The 13547-nt window shown below is 49.0% G+C and overlaps 1 protein-coding gene across 11 annotated transcripts in view; it reads left to right on the top strand.

The window, feature by feature from the left end:
• The window catches only part of LOC149428763 (echinoderm microtubule-associated protein-like 1), a 182217-nt gene that overhangs the window by 132234 nt on the left and 36436 nt on the right, over positions 1-13547 (top strand). For all 11 annotated transcript variants that reach the window (XM_089667022.1, XM_089667028.1, XM_089667027.1 and 8 more), the window contains 3 exons: positions 9006-9116; positions 10119-10214; positions 13126-13260. In XM_089667022.1, the coding sequence (XP_089523148.1) occupies positions 9006-9116; positions 10119-10214; positions 13126-13260 (342 nt within the window). The remainder of the gene's footprint in view (positions 1-9005; positions 9117-10118; positions 10215-13125; positions 13261-13547) is intronic.

The following is a 13547-nucleotide window of genomic DNA, read 5'->3' as shown; positions in this document are numbered from 1 at the left end:
CCCAGGTTTTATAGGGAATATCCCGGGTTTGTAGGGAATGTTCCGGGCTTGTAGGGAGTGACTCAGGTTTGTAGGGAATGACTCGGGCTTGTATAGAATGACTTGGATTTGTAGGGAATGTCCCGGGCTTATAGGGAATGTACTGGGCTTATAGGGAATGTACTGGGCTTATAGGGAATGTCCCGGGCTTATAGGGAATGTCCCGGGCTTATAGGGAATGTCCCGGGCTTATAGGGAATCTTCCCGGCTTGTAGAGAAAGTCCCTGGTTGGTAGGGAATGTACTGGGCTTATAGGGAATGTCCCGGCTTGCAGGGAATCTTCCAGGCTTGTAGAGAAAGTCCCTGGTTGGTAGGGAATGTCCCCGGGTTGGTAGGGAATGTCCCCGGGTTGGTAGGGAATGTACTGGGCTTATAGGGAATGTCCCGGGCTTATAGGGAATGTCCCGGCTTGCAGGGAATCTTCCAGGCTTGTAGAGAAAGTCCCTGGTTGGTAGGGAATGTCCCCGGGTTGGTAGGGAATGTCCCCGGGTTTGTAGGGAATGTCTCGGGTTTGTAGGGAATGTCTCGGGTTTGTAGGGAATGTCTCGGGTTGGTAGGGAATGTCCCCGGGTTGGTAGGGAATGTCCCCGGTTGGTAGGGAATGTCCCCGGGTTGGTAGGGAATGTCCCCGGGTTTGTAGGGAATGTCCCGGGTTGGTAGGGAATGTCCCCGGGTTTGTAGGGAATGTCCCGGGTTTGTAGGGAATGTCCCGGGTTTGTAGGGAATGTCTCGGGTTTGTAGGGAATGTCCCGGGTTGGTAGGGAATGTCCCCGGGTTTGTAGGGAATGTCCCGAGTTTGTAGGGAATGTCTCGGGTTTGTAGGGAATGTCTCGGGTTGGTAGGGAATGTCCCGGGTTGGTAGGGAATGTCCCCGGGTTGGTAGGGAATGTCCCGGGTTGGAAGGGAATGTTCCTGGTTGGTAGGGAATGTTCGAAGGTTGTAGGGAATGTCTCGGTTTGGTAGGGAATGTCCCGGGTTGGTAGGGAATGTCTCGGGTTGGTAGGGAATGTCTCGGGTTGGTAGGGAATGTCTCGGGTTGGTAGGGAATGTCTCGGGTTGGTAGGGAATGTCTCGGGTTGGTAGGGAATGTCCCGGGTTGGTAGGGAATGTTCGAAGGTTATAGGGAATGTCCCGGGTTGGTAGGGAATGTTCGAAGGTTGTAGGGAATGTCCCGGGTTGGTAGGGAATGTTCGAAGGTTGTAGGGAATGTCCCGGGTTGGTAGGGAACGTCTCGGGTTGGTAGGGAACGTCTCGGGTTGGTAGGGAACGTCTCGGGTTGGTAGGGAACGTCTCGGGTTGGTAGGGAACGTCTCGGGTTGGTAGGGAATGTTCAAAGGTTATAGGGAATGTCCCAGGTTGGTAGGGAATGTTCGAAGGTTGTAGGGAACGTCCCGGGTTGGTAGGGAACGTCTCGGGTTGGTAGGGAACGTCTCGGGTTGGTAGGGAACGTCTCGGGTTGGTAGGGAACGTCTCGGGTTGGTAGGGAACGTCTCGGGTTGGTAGGGAACGTCCCGGGTTGGTAGTGAATGTTCGAAGGTTGCAGGGAATGTCCCGGGTTGGTAGGGAATGTTCGAAGGTTGTAGGGAATGTCCCGGGTTGGTAGGGAACGTCTCGGGTTGGTAGGGAACGTCTCGGGTTGGTAGGGAACGTCTCGGGTTGGTAGGGAACGTCTCGGGTTGGTAGTGAATGTTCGAAGGTTGTAGGGAACGTCTCGGGTTGGTAGGGAACGTCTCGGGTTGGTAGGGAACGTCCCGGGTTGGTAGGGAACGTCCCGGGTTGGTAGTGAATGTTCGAAGGTTGTAGGGAATGTCCCGGGTTGGTAGGGAATGTCCCGGGTTGGTAGGGAACGTCTCGGGTTGGTAGGGAACGTCTCGGGTTGGTAGGGAACGTCTCGGGTTGGTAGGGAACGTCTCGGGTTGGTAGGGAACGTCTCGGGTTGGTAGGGAACGTTCGAAGGTTGTAGGGAATGTCTCAGGTTGGTAGGAAATGTCCCGGGTTGGTAGTGAATGTTCGAAGGTTGTAGGGAATGTCCCGGGTTGGTAGGGAATGTCCCGGGTTGGTAGGGAACGTCTCGGGTTGGTAGGGAACGTCTCGGGTTGGTAGGGAACGTCTCGGGTTGGTAGGGAACGTCTCGGGTTGGTAGGGAACGTCTCGGGTTGGTAGGGAACGTCTCGGGTTGGTAGGGAACGTCTCGGGTTGGTAGGGAACGTCTCGGGTTGGTAGGGAACGTCTCGGGTTGGTAGGGAACGTCCCGGGTTGGTAGTGAATGTTCGAAGGTTGTAGGGAATGTCTCGGGTTGGTAGGGAATGTCTCGGGTTGGTAGGGAATGTCTCGGGTTGGTAGGGAATGTCTCGGGTTGGTAGGGAATGTCTCGGGTTGGTAGGGAATGTCTCGGGTTGGTAGGGAATGTCTCGGGTTGGTAGGGAATGTTCGAAGGTTATAGGGAATGTCCCGGGTTGGTAGGGAATGTTCGAAGGTTGTAGGGAATGTCCCGGGTTGGTAGGGAATGTTCGAAGGTTGTAGGGAATGTCCCGGGTTGGTAGGGAACGTCTCGGGTTGGTAGGGAACGTCTCGGGTTGGTAGGGAACGTCTCGGGTTGGTAGGGAACGTCTCGGGTTGGTAGGGAACGTCTCGGGTTGGTAGGGAACGTCTCGGGTTGGTAGGGAATGTTCAAAGGTTATAGGGAATGTCCCAGGTTGGTAGGGAATGTTCGAAGGTTGTAGGGAACGTCCCGGGTTGGTAGGGAACGTCTCGGGTTGGTAGGGAACGTCTCGGGTTGGTAGGGAACGTCTCGGGTTGGTAGGGAACGTCTCGGGTTGGTAGGGAACGTCCCGGGTTGGTAGTGAATGTTCGAAGGTTGCAGGGAATGTCCCGGGTTGGTAGGGAATGTTCGAAGGTTGTAGGGAATGTCCCGGGTTGGTAGGGAACGTCTCGGGTTGGTAGGGAACGTCTCGGGTTGGTAGGGAACGTCTCGGGTTGGTAGGGAACGTCTCGGGTTGGTAGGGAACGTCTCGGGTTGGTAGTGAATGTTCGAAGGTTGTAGGGAACGTCTCGGGTTGGTAGGGAACGTCTCGGGTTGGTAGGGAACGTCCCGGGTTGGTAGGGAACGTCCCGGGTTGGTAGTGAATGTTCGAAGGTTGTAGGGAATGTCCCGGGTTGGTAGGGAACGTCTCGGGTTGGTAGGGAACGTCTCGGGTTGGTAGGGAACGTCTCGGGTTGGTAGGGAACGTCTCGGGTTGGTAGGGAACGTCTCGGGTTGGTAGGGAACGTTCGAAGGTTGTAGGGAATGTCTCAGGTTGGTAGGAAATGTCCCGGGTTGGTAGTGAATGTTCGAAGGTTGTAGGGAATGTCCCGGGTTGGTAGGGAATGTCCCGGGTTGGTAGGGAACGTCCCGGGTTGGTAGGGAACGTCTCGGGTTGGTAGGGAACGTCTCGGGTTGGTAGGGAATGTCCCGGGTTGGTAGTGAATGTTCGAAGGTTGTAGGGAATGTCCCGGGTTGGTAGGGAATGTTCGAAGGTTGTAGAGAATGTCCCGGGTTGGTAGGGAATGTTCGAAGGTTGTAGGGAATGTCCCGGGTTGGTAGGGAATGTTCGAAGGTTGTAGAGAATGTCCCGGGTTGGTAGGGAATGTTCGAAGGTTGTAGGGAATGTCCCGGGTTGGTAGGGAATGTTCGAAGGTTGTAGGGAATGTCCCGGGTTGGTAGGGAATGTCCTGGATTGGTAGGGAATGTTCGAAGGTTGTAGAGAATGTCCCGGGTTGGTAGGGAATGTTCGAAGGTTGTAGAGAATGTCCCGGGTTGGTAGGGAATGTTCGAAGGTTGTAGGGAATGCCCCGGGTTGTAGGGAATGTTCGAAGGTTGTAGGGAATGCCCCGGGTTGGTAGGGAATGTCCTGGATTTATAGAGACTGTCTAGGAAATGCTGCTTTTGAGTTAATGTTCGATGTAACGGAGCGTGATCATTGGCTCGTCCCTTATATTTTGCTGTATTTCCATTTAGATACGTTGATCTTTTGCTTGTCTGTCATTCATGGCAAAGAATGTTCTGGAGTTTCAGCACTTTGAATATGACCATCCGTAGATTTTAGCTGGCCATACACTGATAGAGTTTTTTGAACCAAAATGAAATCTAACCAATTCCTCTGTCTACACTATACAGCAGCAATGGACGATTCCCTCTGCTGGGTTATTGTAGTATGACAGCGGCTGCCGAATACACGGACAGAGCCTGTGCCTGATTGGATACAGCTGCTGTGCATCCAACAGTTGCCCAACTCCTTTGTTATTCATGTGAAGGATGTTGGCAGGACCACTCACTGAGCAAACTCCAGCCAGGTCATTGGGTCTGCGTCATCAACTGGACTCTAAGCGATTGGTTAAATACATAATTCAAATGTTCGAGCCGTCTTACCTAGCAGATGATTTGTATTTCTGTCCAGCCAGTTATAAAATGTAAGGTCCTAATTCCTCTTCTCTCCCTCTCCCTCATCACCTCTCATGTCCTTGCCTCCAGGACTTCTCTACAGCTTCTCTATGGAACTCACTACCCCAACCTGTATACTCATCTCCTACTCTGTCCCCCTTTAGGTGATCTTTTCACACCCTGAGAAAAACTTTGTCCCTCCCAAGAGTTTTCTCAGCAATACCCTACTGAGGAGCAGTTCCTAAAGAAATGGCCCATCCCTGCTGTGGCCCTAACAAGACCTTAATGGTTCTTGTTCTGGATTTCCCTGTTTTTAAGGACCCTTTGGGTGGGAGGTTAGAAGTCTTCTTCAAAGCATAGTTTTCTTCGACTAGTTCTGCTATGCAACCTGCCATGGTGACCATGTTTTTCTGTCAGCCACTAGCTGTGGCATGGGTCCATTTTAATGGATCTCTCCATCCTCCCATGAGCTGGAGATCTTACCGGTAGCCATGTGCTCTTGTGTGGATGATGTAGCAGATGCTGTCCACTGGATATCCAGGATGACCCTCCTCAGTACATATGCAAAGAAACTTTTGGTTCAATTGTAGGTCTGCGGAACTTCCCTGCAAGAAACACCTGGTGAGGATACCCTTCAATGGACAGAGCTGCATGGTTGCAGGAAGGAGAATCGTGTCATCTTTAGCCTGCCTTACATCAAGGAAGTTATGGGGAGAGAGTAGACTCCAGATGAAGAAGGCAAACCTTTGGTTCCTAAAGTAAACAAGAATTTCATTTCTTGCAGGCCACTGGGTCGAAGTCAAGTCTGGCACACATTTTTGCCATAAGATCTGGATGTCCAAGCCTGCCAGGTCCAGGAGCAAACTCTGCTCAATGAGGGGGTGCACCCCCACTTGTCGGAGTGGGAGGGCACTTGACAGCCTATGTGACCATTTAGGAGCAGGACATTATGCATGTCGGGGCACAGAATGATATTTCCAGGGGCTACAAAATTGGGTTCCGTTACTTGCCTCCACCCTCCAGCAGCTCCTCTTGTAGGAGGCCCCGGTTTCAGAAAATAAGAGGCCTCATGGGTTCTCTTTCATCCTTTTCATTGTCTCCAAGGCAAAGAGAGACATTCATCCCATTCTAGATCTGAAGATCCTCTGCAGGTTCCTTCAGATTCAAAGTCCTGTTTGGAATCTGCCAGATAAATCATTGCTTTTCTTCAGCCAGGGGACCTTTTGGCCTCTATGGATATGAAGGGTGCCTACTTGTATATCCCCTATCTCCTCCCCCCCATCAATGCTACCTGGGTTGTCTGTTTGCTCTCCGCTCATGCCTAACCCTCTCCATACTAAAAGAGCTGTTTCAGTGTACTTTCTAGGTGTGAAAGATTGGCAGGCAGGTTTTCTCAGTTTTAGGGGTCTGGTTCCAGGGGATGGTATCCTCACCAAGGTGATTCAAGGTGAGGAACACTACAATTGGAAATTCCAGCATTCAGGTTCAGCATCAAATGGGACAGGGATTCTCCGACCTCTCGACAAACGGCTCAGATACAAAGGTCAGCATAGAAGTGAACTTACAACAGCCGTGTACCGAACACAGTTCAATGTCACTTCTATGCTGAACGTTGTATCTGAGCCGTTTGTCAGCAGCCACACACGCCAGTGTACTATTATTTGTTTAAATGAAATGACATACAGTTGTGTTCAAAATAATATCCGTGTGATGAAAAAAGTGACTGAAGCTGCAAATCCTTCTAATAGCTTTTCTTTCCATCCACACAAATGCATTGGGAACACGACACATTCTATTCCAAATCACAACATGAAGAAAAATACATCAAATTTGTGTTGTTCCTCTAAAAAAATGGAAGAAAAGTGAATATTAGACGGTTCAAAAAAATGGCCGTGTTTGTATTCTTCTTTACAAACTCCAACATTCAATATATAAACTGAGAAATGTTTGAAGATTTTGCTTTCCTTTGAATGACTTCATGAATATTTGGTTGTAGTCGCACTGTTTCTGAGAACTGCTGTACATCTGTGTTGCATGGAGTCCCCCAACTTCTGGCCCCTGTGATCAGGTATTCCAGCCCAGGATGATTGGACCACATTCCACAGTTCTTCTCTATTTCTTGGTTTTGCCTCAGAAACGGCATTTTTGATGTCACCCCACAAGTTTTCTATTGGATGAAGATCCGGGGATTGGGCTGGCCACTCCATAACGTCCATCTTGTTGGTCTGGAACCAAGATGTTGCACGTTTACTGGTGTGTTTGGGGTGGTTGTCTTGTTGGAACACCCATTTCAAGGGCATTTCCTCTTCAGCATAAGGCAGCATGACCTCTTCAAGTATTCTGATGGATTCAAACAGATCCATGATCCCTGGTATGCGATAAATAGGCCCAACACCGTAGTATGAGAAACATCCCCATATCATGATGCTTGCACCACCATGCTTCACGGTCTTCACAGTGTACTGTGGCTTGAATTCAGTGTTTGGGGGTCGTCTGACAAACTGTCTCCGCCCACTAGACCCAAAAAGAACAATCTTACTTCCATCAGTCCACAGAATGTTGCCCCATTTCTCTTTAGGCCGGTCAATGTGCTCTTTGGCAGATTGTAACCTCTTCAGGACGTCTTTTTCCCAACAGTGGGACTTTGCGGGGACTTCTTGCAGATAGCTTGGCTTCACATCGGCGTCTTCTAATTGTAACAGTCCTCACAGGGAACGTCACACCTTCTTTCATCTTCCTGGAGCTGATTGTTGGCTGAGTCCTCACAGGGAACGTCACACCTTCTTTCATCTTCCTGGAGCTGATTGTTGGCTGAGTCCGCCCCATTTTGGCTATTCTTCTATCCATTCCAATGGTAGTTTTTCGCTTTCTTCCGCGTCTTTCAGGTTTTGGTTGCCATTTTAAAGCATTTGCCATCATTTTAGCTGAGCAGCCGATCATTTTCTGCACTTCTTTATATGTTTTCCCCTCCAATCAACTTTTTAATCGAGGTACGATGTTCTTCTGAACAATGTCTGGAACGACACATTTTCCTCAGAATTTCAGAGAGAAATGCACTGTAACCAGCATGTCCAACATTTGCTGCCTTCCTTCCTTAAATAAGGGCAATAATTGCCACCTGTTTATCAAAGAATGAATGACCTCACTAATAGAACTCCACACGGCTATTATTGTGAACACGCCCCTTTCAATGAGTGATTCAATGACACAGAATCAGCAGCATGCATGTCATGACTGTCGGGTCTGTTGGATTTCTATGACTCTACTACACCTGCTAGGAAATTATCTGCCATGTAGAAATATCATTTCCACCAAAAACAGAGATTGATCTGGTTAGTGATGTGTGACGGCTAGTATTTTCAACACAGCTGTATATTGCTGACAAAGATCCCGCGTTGCTGATCCTTTTGTCTTCCCAAGCTGCTTTGGCTCTCTCTCCCGTATAGCTGCAGGATCCCCTGGCTATTCTTCACTGTGAGATTTGTCTCCCACATCCCATCCCCACAGCGATTTGAGCATTGGATTTGGAAGGCTGGGACCTGTAGTACGCTGGATGGGTTTGAGACTCCCATGATGGATGGAGGTCCACGCTGAGACTCCCATGATGGGGTGGAGGTCCACGCTGAGACTCTCATGATGGGGTGTAGGTCCATGCTGAGAATCCCATGATGGGTGGAGGGCCATGCTGAGACTCCCATGATGGGTGGAGGTCCACGGTGAGACTCCCATGATGGGGTGGAGATCCACGCTGAGACTCCCACGATGGGTGGCGGGGCAGGTACTGGACTGCAGATTAGCATCCAATGCAGGTCAGCAGACTCCAGGTGTCCATGGTTCTCCTCCACTCCTCTTTTAGTGCTTTTCATTGGACCAAAGTTTGGTTGTTAAATACAATAATAACACAATAGATGTAACAATGCCACCAATAATATGAGAAAGATGTTTTATATAGTAAATTTTTATTTGATAAAAAAAGTAGAGACGATGGTACCTTGTGGAAGGAGACCTTGTGGTACGTCATATGGAGACTGCCCCATATATAAAGAATCGCCATTCAGTACAATACGTATCCCAGAAGTCTGTGTCGCCTCCCGATGGTTCAGGAAATGATTATTTCAGAATAGGTGAGAGCACAGGAAAGGGAGCCAAGCCAGGGGGGCCATGGAATTAGAAGAGGCCCACAGGAGAGCGGGTTGTAGGAGGTCTGGTTGGAGATAAATTAGTTGGGGGGTTTGAATCGGAGAAGTTGGGAAGTTTCAGGAAATCTAACTATTCATGGTGCTGGTATGTGGGGGGAATGGTCTGTCATGGAATTGTGCCGTCGGGTTCTCCAGCCACATAATGACACGTGTGATAAGTTCTATAATGAAGGAATGATATGTTGTATGAACCTTTCAGCCGGCGCCCAATCTGTCATACATCACATGCAGAAAGCCTTTCCTCTGTTCACAGAGTACAATATGTATAGATTAGCCATTTCCCATGATGCTCCTCTACAAATTCATTGTGATCCGGGTGAGTCATTATCGTCTTTTGTTTTTTCCAGCAACTACCGCCACACGTCCGCGTTTGGGATTCTGTAACGCTCAACACGCTACACGTCATCGGCATGGGATACTTTGATCGCGCTGTCACGTGTGTGGCTTTCTCCAAATCCGTAAGTCCGAGCGGAAGCCGATGTCTGACTGCGTCATTTTCCTTTGGCTGCTTGTGATGGCCAATCATGTGGGACTGATAGTGTTTGGAGGGTTTTCCAATAGACCCCCAAAGTACATCATACATGTATAAAAGAACATACATACATACATACATACATGTCTTCCAATGCAGAGCCAAAAGTAAAGGTCTCTTTAGTCAGCGCAGATAAGTGGGCGTGGCCATAGAAATCATCATTTAACTTTCATTGTCCGATATTTCCCATGGTGCTCCTGGTGGGATCCGGCTTCACTCCACAATCTCATCTCGGGGGTTGGCTCATCTCCACCCAATCAATTATATCAGCAGCAGGAATGGTGCCCCCCGAAGAGCAGAATCATATCCCCCCCTTTATTGAAGGAGCCAGCCGGGAGCGCTCCTCTGCTGACATGTTTCTTCCTAGGCACAGCGTGTTCTCATCGGCAGAACATGTCACCATAGATCCATTCCTGCTGGAGTAAAGGGAGGACAATATTCTGCATCTTCAGAGGCGTTCCTTCTGCTGGGACAGGCGCTTTGTGTTGGAAGTGATGACCTGTAAAGAAGTCCAAAATCTGTTGATTCTGCCAGAAATCTAGTGAGCTTGTAACTTCTTCTGCACGCTGAAGCGGTGTTATCAGCTCTGTCTGGGTCATCTCTTTGGACTACAGAACACCCCCATGTCATTATGCAGAAAGGGAGGTGTTCCGTAGTTCTAGCACAGTTCATGTCCTTTGGGGACAATGCTGTTCCTCCATAGATACAGTCTGGGAGTGAGTGTTGTCCCACTAGGACAGGAAGGGTGACCGGTGATAAAAGTAATGCAGTCACCACCGCCAGGGACTGCTGAGCTGCAATGTATGAATAGATGAGGATTTAGATACTTTTCCTGGATTGCCATCTCTGCACCCTCACTGATGAACTGTCTGTGGATCCAACGCTCTTTGGGGATTCCTGTCACCACTTTATGTTCTTCTTTCTTTAGAATGGAGGAGGAAACCTGTGTGCGGTGGATGACTCCAATGACCACGTGCTGTCCATGTGGGACTGGCAGAAGGAGGAGAAGCTGTCCGATGTGAAGGTAAGAGGTGCACAGAAGGTTCTATCTGTACGGCATCATTGTGCTGCATCTAGACACCTCCAAATGTGGAATCTGAGGCCTGTGCGCTGTACAATGATAGGGGGGAGGGGCATGCATGTCCTAGTCACAACGCACATACAGTAAGTACTCAGGAACATCTACCACAGCCTTCCTCAACCCCCTACCCCAGAGGAGCCCTGGAAATCGTTCTGAGGTCTCAGGGGCCCCCTCCTAGAAGAAACCCGATCTCCAGGTCAGCATACATTAGAATGTAGAAAATGGCACGACGAGAGGATCTGACACCCGGAGCTGCATTCAGCAATAATAATCAAATATCAATGCCTAGAAAACCAAACCTGTGCAAACTAGAGCGTCCCTTGTACAGTGGTGATCATCATAGTGCGAAATCTCCTCTTACATGGGATGTCTGTGGGAGATCTCTTACATGGGATGCCGGTGTGAAATCTCCTCTTACATGGGATGCCGGTGTGAAATCTCCTCTTACATGGGATGCCGGTGTGAAATCTCCTCTTACATGGGATGTCTGTGGGAGATCTCTTACATGGGATGCCGGTGTGAAATCTCCTCATGGGATGCCGGTGTGAAATCTCCTCTTACATGGGATGCCGGTGTGAAATCTCCTCTTACATGGGATGTCTGTGGGAGATCTCTTACATGGGATGCCGGTGTGAAATCTCCTCATGGGATGCCGGTGTGAAATCTCCTCTTACATGGGATGCCGGTGTGAAATCTCCTCTTACATGGGATGCCGGTGTGAAATCTCCTCTTACATGGGATGCCGGTGTGAAATCTCCTCTTACATGGGATGCCGGTGGGAGATCTCCCCTTTCATGGGATGCCGGTGGGAGATCTCCCCTTTCATGGGATGCCGGTGGGAGATCTCCCCTTACATGGGATGTCGGTGCGAAATCTCCCCCCATTTGCCAGCAAGAATGCAAAACCAAGAAAGATTAGTTTCAGGTGGGATTAACTTTTAACCCTTTTATGAGCAGAGGTCACTGAAGCGTAGATGTCCAGTTTTCCCCAATAGAACACCTTTGGGATGAATTAGAGCGGAGACTGCGAGCCAGGCCTCCTCCCCCGACATCAGTGCCTGACCTGACAAATGTGCTTCTGGAAGAATGGTCCAACCTTCCCATAGACACCCTCCTAAACCTTGTGGACGGCCTTCCCAGAAGAGTTGAAGCTGTTATAGGTGCAAAGGGCGGGGCCAACTCAATATTGAACCCTACGAACTAAGACTGGGGGGCCATTAAAGGTCATGTGCGTGGAAAGGGCAGGGCCAACTCAATATTGAACCCTACGGACTAAGACTGGGAAGCCATTAAAGGTCATGTGCGTGAGTAGGGCGGGGCCAACTCAATATTGAACCCTACGGACTAAGACTTGGGGGCCATTAAAGGTCATGTGGGTGGAAAGGGCGTGGCCAACTCAATATTAAACCCTACAGACTAAGACTGGGGGGCCATTAAAGGTCATGTGTATGGAAAGGGCGGAGCCAACTCAATATTGAACCCTACGGACTAACACTGGGGGGCCATTAAGTCGTGCATGGAGAGGCCGGCCGCCCAATACTTGGGGCAATATATGTATTTATAGATTCATTTTCCTACTTACAGTAAATAGGTTACTTTTTGAGGGACATTCATTACAATGTAGTCTTTTATTAATGACTGACAACACTGTAAACACACACACGTGTATATATATATATATCTGTATACAATTTTTGTGTTTTAACGGTTTTTAAGAATCCCATTTTTAGACAGAGGCGCACTGCCATCTTCAGGCTGCGATGAGATCTGCAGTTTTTCTAAAGTTACCTTCCAGCTTGCATGTGAGAACTATGTCCATAGTAGTCATGATCACATGATCAGGAACTTCTCTGATTGGTTTGTGTCGTTGGTGGGTGGTGACTGCTAGCTGTGAAATGTAGATGAACATTCCCTCTCTATTGGGCAAGGCAACTCTGATGTACATTTTGTGGCTGCCAAGGGGTTAAGCAGCTCAGCAGGTCTGGCGATTCACGCAGAGCGTACGATGATACGAAGTATAGAATTCTGTGAATGGAGACTGCAAGGCAGAATCATTAGTAGATCCAGAGAGTCAGATGGCTTTTGCTGTGAAAATTGAACGTGAATGCGCCGACTCCTGAACTCCTTGTTGGTTCTTTCAAAGGATTGGAGGCTTCGATAAAGCCTAAGTTTACTAAAAATCTAATCAGCACAAGGGATAATACTTCCCTTCAGTGTGATGTGACCTGGTTTAGCAGAAACTTCCCTCCCCCACCCTTGCCGCCATAATCATCCAGTACAGCGGGTGTTATTAGAACAAGGGAAGCTGTGAGAGGCACCAATCAAGAGCTCCTAACTATGCCCGCCCTTTCCGCCCAGCTCCTCCATTCATACAAGCCAGTATTACAGAGTCTATGAATGAAACATGATCCATGAATAGAGGAGTGGACAATTTAAAGGTTAACGCCCCCCCCCCCCCATTCATAGATAACTTTTCACTCTTGGAGTCCGTAGTACTGGCTTCTATGAATGGAGGAGCTGGGTGGAAAGGGCGGGCATTGTCAGGAACTCTTGATTGGTGCCTCTGACAGCTTCCTTAGTTCTATTAACCCCCGCTGTACTGGAGGATTATGGCAGAAGGGGTGGGGGTGGGGAGGAAGATTTCTACTAGTACACATCAGTACAAGGGACACGTCACGCTGAAGGGAGTATATCCCTTGTGCTGATTTCTATATTGGTCTAAACGTGGGCTTTAACTGAAAGGGAACACTTTTCACTAAATGTAACCCGTTTGTTTTGTTTTTCTGCCTTTGATGGTTTCATTCTTTGTAGTAAAAGCACGTTGTGGTTCAGCCGTTTCCTCTTTTCCTTTCCAGTGTTCCAATGAAGCGGTGTTTGTAGCGGACTTCCATCCCACAGACACAAACATCATCGTGACCTGCGGGAAATCCCATCTCTACTTCTGGACACTAGAAGGAAGCTCTCTGATTAAGAAGCAAGGATTGTTTGAGGTACAGAAACTCAGAATTCTCTGCAAACTTCATTTTGTTTAAAATAAAACTCTTCATGTAACCTGGAGACTGGTGGTGGAAGAACGGCCAATCACAAGAGGTAACCTGGAGACTGGTGGTGGAAGAACGGCCAATCACAAGAGGTCAGAGCTGATCCCGGAAGGTTCATTCCTATTCGCTCATTACAGGTCGTTGACATTCATGACAGGTTAGGTTATGCTGCCACCTTCAGTTGAATACTGGGTACTAACCAAAGAGAAGGCAGGAATCCCTGCCAAGCCCCTCCC

Source organism: Staurois parvus, unplaced genomic scaffold (assembly GCF_062004578.1).
Source record: "Staurois parvus isolate SC_StPar_1 unplaced genomic scaffold, SC_StPar_1.0 ptg002978l, whole genome shotgun sequence".
Taxonomy (NCBI): Eukaryota; Metazoa; Chordata; class Amphibia; order Anura; family Ranidae; genus Staurois; species Staurois parvus.
Note: the sequence above shows the minus strand (reverse complement) of the source record. Positions and strands in the feature narration are given on the sequence as shown.